This window comes from Neodiprion pinetum, chromosome 7, assembly GCF_021155775.2.
Source record: "Neodiprion pinetum isolate iyNeoPine1 chromosome 7, iyNeoPine1.2, whole genome shotgun sequence".
Classification (NCBI taxonomy): Eukaryota; Metazoa; Arthropoda; class Insecta; order Hymenoptera; family Diprionidae; genus Neodiprion; species Neodiprion pinetum.
The window spans coordinates 5,370,981-5,383,092 of NC_060238.1; the positions used below are offsets into that span (position 1 = coordinate 5,370,981).

The following is a 12,112-nucleotide window of genomic DNA, read 5'->3' on the forward strand; positions in this document are numbered from 1 at the left end:
GTGTCGTGAAACTTTTTTTTTATAAATGAATTGTTTTTAGTTCATTGAATCGTGTTGAAATACGTTAAATTTAACGATTTTGATCGAATCCACGGAGTTTTTACCGTGAGATTTTTTGGTGTTTCATTTTAGCTACGGCGTAATGTTAGATGTACTCGTATATAAACGATTTAGAGATAACACGTGTACGTTAATATTTACAGAGCAAGCAGTACTGGCTGGGGCCAAATTATACAAAAGAAGGAGTAGCGGGTAACGATATAACGAGGACCAATGTCCCCGACATTCGTGTCGCATACCGTTACGAGACCCTACTCGACGAGTTATCCAACATCTTCAAGGTTGTCGAGAAACCTGATGCATTTTAGGTTTCTTATCGTGATTTTCTGCTATAAAAAAAAAGAAACTGTTTCACTTAATCAAGATTTGATTTCCCCACAGATGGCGTCACTGAACTTTCATGCCGCATCTTTCAATATTATCGATACAGTTGCTTCCCTGCTTACGTGATCATTATCCAAATACTAATTATATCGAGCCTTGTAATAATAAAAAAACAGAGGTCCATTTTTCTTATAGATGGTCGTGAACATTCAATCTTTTCAAAGGGCACGCATATAAACTAAAAAAGCTGTACAGATCTCGCGAGAAAGAAATTGTAGACAAGATTGCTTAAAATATCACACAAGTGTTAAGTTGTCAGTCTAGTTTTATCTCTCGATACTTGGTACATAATTGGTACAGTTTTATTGTCGCGCTTATAATCTTTGATGCGATAAAGAGTGATGGTATGATAATCGTCAATGCTTGTCGCAATGAGAGATCTGTCTTCCAGCGTTATCAGCTCTTACATAAATAAACGAGATTATCAAACTTAGACAATGTCCCAATCAAGTCATTTTCATATTAATTTATAGCTGTGTCAAACATTACACTTGGGACTTTTCAATTTACAACAATCGATGACTCCTTTTCGTTTACTAATAAAAATTTCGGACTTGATTATTCAAGTTGCTCGTAGTACAACGACAGTTTAAGTTTAATTCTTTGTTCAATTTTCCGAGAGTGGTATATGAAATAACAAAATTTTGAGGCAGCGCCATTCGCGTACTTTCACAAGCATGTTATCAGCGCGTGTATAATACGTTATCTGTGCACGCGTAACCCTATCAACGCCACCTTACTTCAGTTCAAGGCGCAGCTTGGAATCTTGGATGCCAATTACATGCATGTATATAAAATAACTCAGGCCTAGTTCTGTACTTGTGGAAGTCTACAATCTGCATATTCGAAAATTCGAATACGCTTCCAAGTAACTTTTTTTGTGAACTGTGTTTGTTATACATGTATCATCACTTAAGCCCATATCCGATGATTTAGATATATTTTAGTCACTTTTTGCCTGAAGCAAAAGTACTAGGAATTTCGTCTGACTTGAAAATATGTAAGCTTAGAATACGAAATCTAGCAAGAACATTGACCAATTTAAGAGTAGCGTAACTAGATGAAAGAAAAAAATAATAAATTCTTCCCCGTAAATACAATTTAGCTTCTAAAATTCATTACGTTCGTTGAGTTAAATACTGCGATGAGCTTTTAGTCAAGTAAATAAAATGTTATAACTTGCAAGTAATGACAGAGGATAGGAGGTCACTTTAGGTCTCGACTTCGAGCCTTTGTTATATTAATATATCTTAAATTTTATCGTTTTTGTTATATTTTTGTACGTTTATACCATATAATCGTGTATGACATTTAATTATTTTAGTAGATTTTTTATAGTAATTACGTCGGATTAGCTGTCATAACATGTCATCGACTTTAACAATATTTTAGTTTTTCATATACAAATTTCTCATTGTTTCAGTTGGTATTTGGTATTTGAAAACAACCTGAGAAGCTTTATTTGGATCCATTTAAATGATCGTAGTATTGTACGTAATAATCATTGTCATTCATATATGCTCTTCAGTTAGTTATCTATTTATCGATTATTCGTGATTATGTTTTTCAACATTGTAAAACGAATTTACAATGTAAACATCCACATTGTGCTTTGAATGTAACATTACAATAACTTACTGATAACTATGACGTTTTTTAGGCTCTTTTGAAGTTGTCTGACGTTACTTTAATCAAATCTGCTTTCACTAAAAAACTAAGATACTATATCTTTTAGAAAATCTCTTGAAGGGAGATTTTTTTTTATAAGAGAGAATATAGAGTTTGCCATTTCTTGTTTTCTCGAAATTCCTTAAGACTAATTGTCGTGACGGCAGGTTTAGTAGTATATAAGATTGATTTGAGGATTTTTTAAGAAAGATGCGTTTATCATGTAGATAATATCTTGACATCTTATATTCTTTTTCATCATGTCTTACCGATTTTTCTTTAGCTACTATTGTGCATAGAAAAAACGCATTATTTCATGTGTTATGTAATTAACGATTAAAAAATGAGTGGGTAGCAAAACAACTTATATGCAATTTTCTAAATTTCCAAGTTTCAAAAGATCCAACTATAAAAACCTGCTATATGCTATTTAATTGACAATATAATACAGATTATTTAAACCACAAGCATACACGTCATTCTTGACGATAGTTGACGCGATCCTTCGCAACTTAATAGTTGTGAAGAGTCGCGTCAACTATCGTCAAGAATAATGGAAATATAGTAAATACCAAAGTGCGATACTTTCGCTGCTAAACTTCTTTTTTTTTTTTTTTTAGTTTATATATTGTCTACATGCATATATTGGTCATACTATTCATAAAATCTAAGGATGTGATATGTAATATTTGAATGGAATTATTGTCAAATTGATAGAAACGAATTTATTTATTGTATAAAGCGTAATATTATATTGTATAGGAAAAATATACCTATATCGTTGAAATATGATTTTAGTATCTGTTAATGTATATTAACATTAACGTCGCATACATATTGTAACATACCATTAATTGTAATAAATTAAATTTGTTTTTTCATTCGCTAACAGAATCTCTGATCGTCAAAAATGTACACAATATACATATAGGTATGTATACTTCTTTACTAAATTTTTCTATATTATTGTAGTTACTATATTAATCTAATTACACAACAAAGTTTTTCAATTTCAAACAACAATCATGGTAAGCAAATAAGTTGCATCATCTATCTGTACACAGATACACGTAGTAAATAAGTATAAGTATGCGCGATGCGTATATATTTATTAATATAAATCTGCTGTATAATGATGAAAATAATGTTTCTTTCGATATGATTAAATATGATATAATTTATTATAATCTAGCCTCTGTCAAGATGGTGCGATTTCTGAACTAAAAACACGTTTAGAAACATAATTTCATCAATATTTCAACTTTTATATTATAACTATCAGTCTGATTATCACACTTAATCCTAAAAAGGATGTCAACCTTTGTTTGCAAACGTTACATCTATAATCGTTTATTTGTCAACTATCCACATGTATGTGTATATCATACATGGAACTCTAAAAAGCGAAATTTCCGTTTAAAAAATACGAGTTTCAAACGGGCTTTCCGCAAATAGAACCAACTTATCAAAGTTTCTGAACTTATTTTTTCATTATCTATTTGAGCCTGCAGTTTAAACTCTATTACTTTTCTGTTCGAAGCAGTCAACTCTAGGAAACTCATAGTAAACCGGAACGAAATGATCAATTCCAACTTACTAACGTTTCGCATTAGCAAGAAATCATTTGAAATTAAAATTATTCCAAGTTATCAGAGTGCTGATTGTGGAGTTGTAATCGTACAATTTACACGCTACTGTAAATAATACGCATATATCAACAAAGCATTTATGATTACCACTTATCATACGCCATTATGAACATTGATGTTACGTAATTGAACGCCTGTAATATTAGCTAATCGTTTCAGATTTCAGAGTCTTACAATCTCTCGTTTCCTACACGTAAACATATATATATATATTCTCGATTTCATTCACGATAATTAATTTCTCTGAATTCAATTATTGTAATGGTAATAGGAAATGTTTCAATTGTATAAAAATTACTCATTCGAAAGTCTGATGAACTTCAAGTTTGTACAGAAGATTGTGAATTATTTTGTGGAGAAAAACCCGAAATTTTTCTACAAAACCATCGAATTCATACTCTTATTTTTTTTTTTTTTCGAATACCTCGAATTTCTCTGAGACTTTCTTTCACTATAAACTTTCAGAGAACTTTCTTGACCAATGTCTTCACCCTAATTTATGTCGTCTTCACCTGTAATTATTTGATCCCGGAACAATCAGCTTTCCTTAAGCAATTTGAGTAACTCAGGATAAATCGACGTACCTCAAATTGCTCTGAAACGAACTAGACATTGCATTTACTATAACGACGTGTCACGATGTTTCTTCCATAGTTGCCAATAACTTTTCTTCTAAAATCTAAAAAAACAAAAGGAGATACTAGATAAATTTTCTACTTACAATAATTGTTCGGAGACTTATTATATACAAATTATCATAAATAGTATTTCATGATTACGTTAAGTTCTATATAATTAAGACTAAGTCCTAATAAGGCATGGTTTCAATTTGAGAAGCTAATTGAAAAAGCACATTAAACATACAGGCATTTATCGCATATCTGACCAAATAAAATTAAAATATAACTAAACACGCAGGATACAATTAAAGTATCAACTCAGCTTCATCACTAAATATTTCCAAGACATTTTTACCAGGAGACATCAGAATAAGCGTGACGTTTTACAAACGAAAAAAGCAACAGTGTGATCCACATATCCACGACCTCGCACTTGACGATGACATCATATCGCTATTACAGTTGAGTGTGTATTTTTTCTAACAATCTTAATTTTTATTAAACAGAATAACATTGGGTCGTTTTACATTATGTAGGAATTACATTGGATTTTGGGAAAAAATTCGGGATGGTTGATATAATAATAATCATATGACTATAATTGAATATCTTATATACAATATATTAATTTCGGATACAGTCTTGTTAAAAGTACAAGATTGGTACTGTGATATGTGACATCTTGACATTATTATGATCATTTGTTTAATTATCACCATTATATTTTTTTATTGAGTTTTTTTTGAGCTATTTTACAATAAAAAACGTTTTCTGCAATATTATCAGAGCGACAATTTAGAGTATATAATAAAATTTATTCCCTCTTGTAGTGCAATGACTAGAATTGAAGTTTATCGGTATACCAATTTACTGTATAACGGATATTACGTTAAAGTGTAATAATGTTTGGTAAATGTAATAAAATGCCGTATTTTAATTACATTACACTGATGTTCCCATCAGTTGCGGTAAAACTGTAAGTAATGGTTACCTTTCAACAGTCACAAAAACAAGTAAATCCTATACTCATTTTTTTGTTGTCCAGGTCAGCCTGAAATATCTAACGAGTTTCAACAAAAAAAGATTTCAACTACCTAATCTTTATTCCATATTGTATGAATTTATAATTAACAATGACATCGTATATGTCAAAAATATGGAATCTTGAACTACGATGTTGTGATTTCAAAAATCATGCGGTCAAAATAACAGATAACACACGTGCGTCTAAATTTTTGTCTATAAGTTTTTCTCTTTATTCTTAGAATCTTTATTAAACGCAGTAAAATATGAATTGTAAAAATTGATGTACATATCTGTGCAAATCTCCCCACGATTGAAATTTGCAAATGATTAACGTGGCGCTGGAATAAATATAATTATGCATTTATTACCAGGAGACTTGGTAATATTGTTTCAATTTGCAGGGTAAATGAGGAGCGCAGGTCACAAATTTATAAGTGAATACGCTGAAAAGAATAAGTGTCAACTTGTATAGCTAATTACGAGATCCTGGATGGGATCGTGAAGAGCAGAGGAATACGATGGCTGTCATAAACAAAGAATTGAAAAAATACTGCACATTGTTCACATATATCATAGTGCTTAGAGCAAGTTTTGTTATAAATCAATAAACAAAGACACACAGAACTTCCCCACCCTATTTATGCTCAACTATTGTACTTTTTCTCCTTTCGGCGGTGCTTGTAAGCTTTGCTGAATTCTGGGAACGACTTCTGTGAATATAATTGTTCCAACGAAAACCAGGGTCGTTCCGATCCAATGGTACAATGTGAATGGATTTTTAAAGTACAGTATAGAAAATAGTAGCGACACAAATTTCCTCAGCGTCACCACCAGCGTCACTGTCAACGATGTACACTCCGTTGTCAGTACATAAACAGAGCTGATGCACATGTATCTAAGATTTTGGTAAGGAATAAAGCTCGCATTTTTTCAAAAAAAATTTGATGTAACTTTGTACAATGTACATAAAAATGTTAATTCAGCTACAATTTTTAACCATAGCTGCCTGAATGTTCGGCAAATATTTTATCGAGGTTTATATTTTCGTCTCGAAGTCTATGAGTTTGTGCTTGAAGCATAAACAACACAACGGCGGTAGAATCTTGCCAGTGTAATATTTGAATAACAAAGATATATTGTAATACTCCAGTATTGTATGGACAGGTGGTTCTCACGTGTATTTACAGTTACGTACGACAGATAATTGTTTTCATAACTGTATTCGTGAATTTCACCTTGGCATGTAGAACCTAAAGTTTAAATTTTTTGGGTAACAGTCTGCAACGAATTATTCAGACAGCTTTGCGCAGCAAATTTCTCTGTCCAAGTAACATATCCATCAGTAAAATTTGCTCTGTAAAATCTCATAAATTTGTAAACTTGCTTGCTAAGAATTCGGGGAAAATAGTACACAAGTTATAGGTTTTGCCAAAAGTTCATAAAATATTCCAGGGCGACGAATCTGCAAATAATGAAATTGCTACATAATCAAAATACTTGATATGTGTAAAAAGGATACTGTGTCAGTACATTTCCTATCAGGTATACGAGTGTTTTGGGCATTGAAACGCCAATGAGAGGTAGCGTTAGAGGATCCGAATTAACAGCCAAAAGAGTATGATTCCAGATATTTGGTAGTAATGTCAGAAAGAAGGGTAGTGGCAATAAATGCTGAAAAACAAATTATTATTCACAATAATATTCGCATGGTCGTATCTAATATTTTGTTAATTCAAGATTCCTGAATGATTGAATTCCAACATGCAGGCTGGAGAAGCGATTCCATGGGAGAAAAAACGTGGGGATGTTTTACCGTATAAAACAGGGCTTCTTTGGCATGTTTTCCGTAGCGTACGTACAAAACCTCTTGGTAAATGCCCATCCTGGCGGATATAAACAGAGCAACAGTGAGCAGAGTAATGCCAAGAATCCACCAGAAAAAGTCATCCCACGGAGTAGTCGGTAAACTGTCCGGGCGGACGATCTGCGTAGATTTGACTTCTTTGCCACTGATTAGCGTGCATAAAAATATTCCCGAACTTATCATGAATACTGAAAGATATTTGCTAAATACATATTTTTTCTTCAGTATTATTATTCCCATGATCATATTCGCTATTAGAGAACCCTGAGGACAATAAAACAGTGGTGAGAAAATATTCCGATAATCTCTACGACAGCGACGCAAAGCTGCAACAGAGCCAAAGTGCAAACTATGTTCATTATTCTGTTGCAGTTTAAGAAAGGGAGATACTTACAGCTCTGAATATCATGTGTAAGGGCATTGGTATGTTGAAATCAAAAGCATAATTGTTGCAAACGCTAACAACGAAGAACATTGAAACTAAAATCGTGTAATCCTTTATTCCTATTGTGGGTTTCACCGTTCCAAACTTCGAAGTGAATATGAAACCTTCAAGTGCAATAAATGCAAACTGCGAGAAAGTAATTAAGTTCCCACTGCCAGGGTCTTCTCTGAAAAAAATTATAACCGGCTAGAAATTATTTTTTTGAAAACATGTTCACTAGGGCTGTTGAGTGATTGTTCTTGAAATAAAACGTTGAAAATAAATTCGATATTTCTTTATGCCTAGCTTTTATTTTTCGAAAATATTATTGATAGCCAAACAGTAAGGAAAAAGAAACATTCAATAAAGTGATGGGTTTTAATATTAAAAACAAAATTTTTATCCAGTTTTCGATGTTTTTGTTCCTCTAGTCATAAACTTTCAGCTGCAATTGTTAATATACTTGAGCATAGAAATGAAACAGTCAGAAGAAACATTCAATCAGATAATATATGAAGGTCAATTGGCAATTTCAAGTATTTGGGTTATCAGAATACTCAAGCGAATGGATATATATTGTAATTCTATCAGGCCATAGATATTAGAGAATGAATGAATCAAAAGTGGATGAAATTCAGATATAACGCATATTCCAAAGTCCTTTGTATATAATAAACATTGATTAATTTATTACAAAACTGTATTCTTAACAGCATTACAAGGATGTGGCAAAAAGGGATAAAATTGCTATACAAAATGTAGAGTGAAATTCAAGAATTTATGTATTTGAACAAAAAGTTGCTTGTTCTCAGTTCTGACAAATAATGAGTTACTTTTATTCTTCCGATCCAGCTCACTAACTTCTGTAACCTTGTGGATAGTAAGTTAGAGTTAGTATGAATACCAGGGAGCTCTAAAGAGAGGACAAAACATAAGTCGTATGACAATAACATGACTTGATAATTCTTAATTCCTCAAAGCCTGCAATAAGATAGATAAGAAAAACTAGTTTGCTGCGATGGTTGAATAAATTGAATCAATTACACAGAAATGGAAATCCGTGAATTGAGAATTACTTGGTCTTTTACACTTTCAATTATCGATGTCTCTAGTATACATGAACATTCGATCGATTTAGCTCGATGAAAACTCAAATTATCGCCAATATAAAGTTCCAATATTGAACTGAAACTATTTGGGACTCTTAAGCAACTTACCGATTTTCATTTTTATCTGAGGATTTCATTATCAGAAATTAGTGTGAGCGACAATTTCGGTTTACAGAAAATATTAATCGATCGAAACTTCAAGTAGATAATATCTAACGTTTTAAGGGCATGACTAAAATTATAGGTACATTGTTAAATCTCTTGCTGTACAAATACAAGAGAATATAAGCAATTATGTGTGAAGAGTGAAACATGAATTCTGTAAAATATTTATTATTTGTAATAAATTGTGCTGGATGATATTATATAATAAAGTACAGATTCAAGGATCGAATACTGTATACAATTATTTCTGAACACTATAAAACTTCCGAAAAGACAACTGATACGTAGGACTTAATTAATAATAGGCATACATACTTGACCAAAAGTTCCAGGAAAACAACATTTGTACAACATCCTAAGAAGACGAAAAATATAGCAAGAGGAGCCTGCATTTTTAACAAACTGTTGTCAAATAGTTAACCTATAAATGAATTGACTAAATTTGGGATAATTCAACTAATGCCGAAGATATTTTCGGAGACGGAACTAAGCTGCCAATAGAATTCTTGACATAATATAACGGCGGTCACGATATCACTGACGGAAAGATTCTACTTTCAGTCTTATCTCTGGGCGGACAAATTACCGCCACGAACGCCACGTGAAGGTTGTAGGTAGTTTGCATTGAACGAATGCTGACAATTGCTCAAAATTGAGCAGCAATTCTACGTAGCCACGGCTAACGGTTGAATGCGCGCTTTATACTAGGGTTTAAATTACACGATGCGACATGTTTGCAGACAGATTGCCGTTGTACCACTGAATAAGTTCATGTTGAAGCTTCGTGGTTTCATATTTCATAATGTCGCCTGTAATTATGTGATAAGGACTTCTATGACGTCATCAATGCTGAATCATGCATTCATGCCGCTTTCGGTCAGCAAGAAAGATAGCAGGTGGAGAAGGAAGTTGATATTAGTTGAGAATCTGAGATTCTGTTGCTTTTTCTGCCGTCCACACGTTTAATTGGTTGAAAATAAGCTAGTCATTTCTTCCGCGGAGAATTGAGCTTCGCTGTCGTCTTAAGATATGACCTTGTGAAGACTCACGCCATCGTGGCTGAAAACTCGGTAAACGCGACGATTCCTCATCGCATATCTCTTCGAGCATATTAGCTCTGTAGAAACTCAAAATTTTCTACGTATTTTACGTCAATTATTTTGATTCTGAATTACTGTAGAATATAGTGATCTGACGTTTTGTATGACATATTAGGTCGAATTTTGCAAACGTAGTCCAAAATACTTGGGAGTCCTGTCGCGATTGCTTTTTCAGCTTACGATTCATAATGCGAATGCCTGCTGGTTACGTGCTATCGATAGAGGAGAATCGAGGTAATTTTAGCGTAAAACTGTTACGGATGAAAGCAGAACATCAGAGCCCAGAAGGTCGATTAAAATCGGGGCTGATTGATTGAATGCATGTGATGTCGACGCTGTATGATTGAAGGCATACCTGCTTGCTCGAGAGGGCATGAGATCGCTAATTTTCGTGCCACTTCTTATTGGAACTAAGCAAATCGGAGAAATTTCAGCGAGAATTACTCCTGGTATCAGGAGCGCAGGAGAACCAAAGAGCTCTTCTAAAAACAGAGACACATTAATTGACTGCATGTGATGTCGACGCTGTATGATTGAAGGCATACCTGCTTGCTCGAGAGGGCATGAGATCGCTAATTTTCGTGCCACTTCTTATTGGAACTAAGCAAAACGGAGAAATTTCAGCGAGAATTACTCCTGGTATCAGGAGCGCAGGAGAACCAAAGAGCGCTTCTAAAAACAGGGACACATTAATTGACTGCATGTGATGTCGACGCTGTGTGACTGGAGGCATGCTTGCTTGCTCAAGAGGGCATGAGATCGCTAATTTTCGTGCCACTTCTTATTGGAACTAAGCAAATCGGAGAAATTTCAGCGAGAATTACTCCTGGTATCAGGAGCGCAGGAGAACCAAAGAGCTCTTCTAAAAAAAGAGACACATTAATTGACTGCATGTGATGTCGACGCTGTATGATTGAAGGCATACCTGCTTGCTCGAGAGGGCATGAGATCGCTAATTTTCGTGCCACTTCTTATTGGAACTAAGCAAATCGGAGAAATTTCAGCGAGAATTACTCCTGGTATCAGGAGCGCAGGAGAACCAAAGAGCTCTTCTAAAAACAGGGATACATTGATTGACTGCATGTGATGTCGACGCTGTGTGACTGGAGGCATGCTTGCTTGCTCGAGAGGGCATGAGATCGCTAATTTTCGTGCCACTTCTTATTGGAACTAAGCAAATCGGAGAAATTTCAGCAAAAATTACTACTGGTATCAGGAGCGCAGGAGAACCGAGGAGCTCTTCTAAAAACAGGGACACATTGATTGATTGATCGACTGCATGTGATGTGAACGCTGTGTGACTGAAGGCACGCCTGCTTGATTGAGATGGCATGTGATCGCTAATTTTCCCGCCATTTTCTCTTCGACCTAAGCGAATCGGAGAAATTTCAGCGAAAATAACTCCTGGTATCAGGAGCACAGGAGAACCAAGGAGCTCTTCTAAAAACAGGGACACATTGATTGATTGATCGACTGCATGTGATGTCGACACTGTATGACTGAAGGCATGCATGCTCCGAGTATCAGGAGCGCAGAAAAACTGAGGAGCTCTTCTAAAAACAGGGACACATTGATTGACTGCATGTGATGTCGACGCTGTGTGACCGAAGGCACGCCTGCTTGATTTAGATGGCATGTGATCGCTAATTTTCCCGCCATTTTCTCTTCGACCTAAGCGAATCGGAGAAATTTCAGCGAAAATGACTCCTGGTATCAGGAGCACAGGAGAACCGAGAAGCTCTTCTAAAAACAGTGACACATTGATTGATTGATCGATTGCATGTGATGTGGACGCTGTATGACTGAAGGCATGCATGCTCCGAGTATCAGGAGCGCAGGAGAACCGAGGAGCTCTTCTAATAACAGGGACACATTGATTGATCGATCGACTGCATGTGATGTCGACGCTGTGTGGCTGAAGGCACGCCTGCTTGATTGAGATGGCATGTGATCGCTTATTTTCCCGCCATTTTCTCTTAGACCTAAGCGAATCGGAGAAATTTCAGCGAAAATGACTCCTGGTATCAGGAGCACAGGAGAACC

The 12,112-nt window shown here is 34.6% G+C and overlaps 2 protein-coding genes across 10 annotated transcripts in view; one reads left to right on the plus strand and one right to left on the minus strand.

The window, feature by feature from the left end:
• Positions 1–5,448, plus strand: part of AMPdeam (AMP deaminase) — a 35,417-nt gene extending 29,969 nt beyond the window's left edge. For 8 of the 9 annotated variants that reach the window (XM_046635341.2, XM_069137639.1, XM_069137643.1 and 5 more), the window contains one exon: positions 204–5,448. In XM_046635341.2, the coding sequence (XP_046491297.1) occupies positions 204–368 (165 nt within the window). In that variant the 3' untranslated portion in view covers positions 369–5,448. The remainder of the gene's footprint in view (positions 1–203) is intronic. The other variant, XM_046635347.2, reaches the window with a different exon arrangement.
• Positions 4,983–9,732, minus strand: Efr (ER GDP-fucose transporter). The gene is made up of 5 exons (XM_046635359.2): positions 9,285–9,732; positions 7,666–7,882; positions 7,221–7,535; positions 6,927–7,078; positions 4,983–6,302 (listed from the first exon to the last, which is right to left on the minus strand). The coding sequence occupies exons 1-5, from the start codon at positions 9,359–9,361 to the stop codon at positions 6,056–6,058; spliced, it is 1,008 nt and encodes a 335-aa protein (XP_046491315.1). The 5' UTR covers positions 9,362–9,732; the 3' UTR covers positions 4,983–6,055.
• Between the last annotated feature and the right edge of the window lie 2,380 nt (positions 9,733–12,112).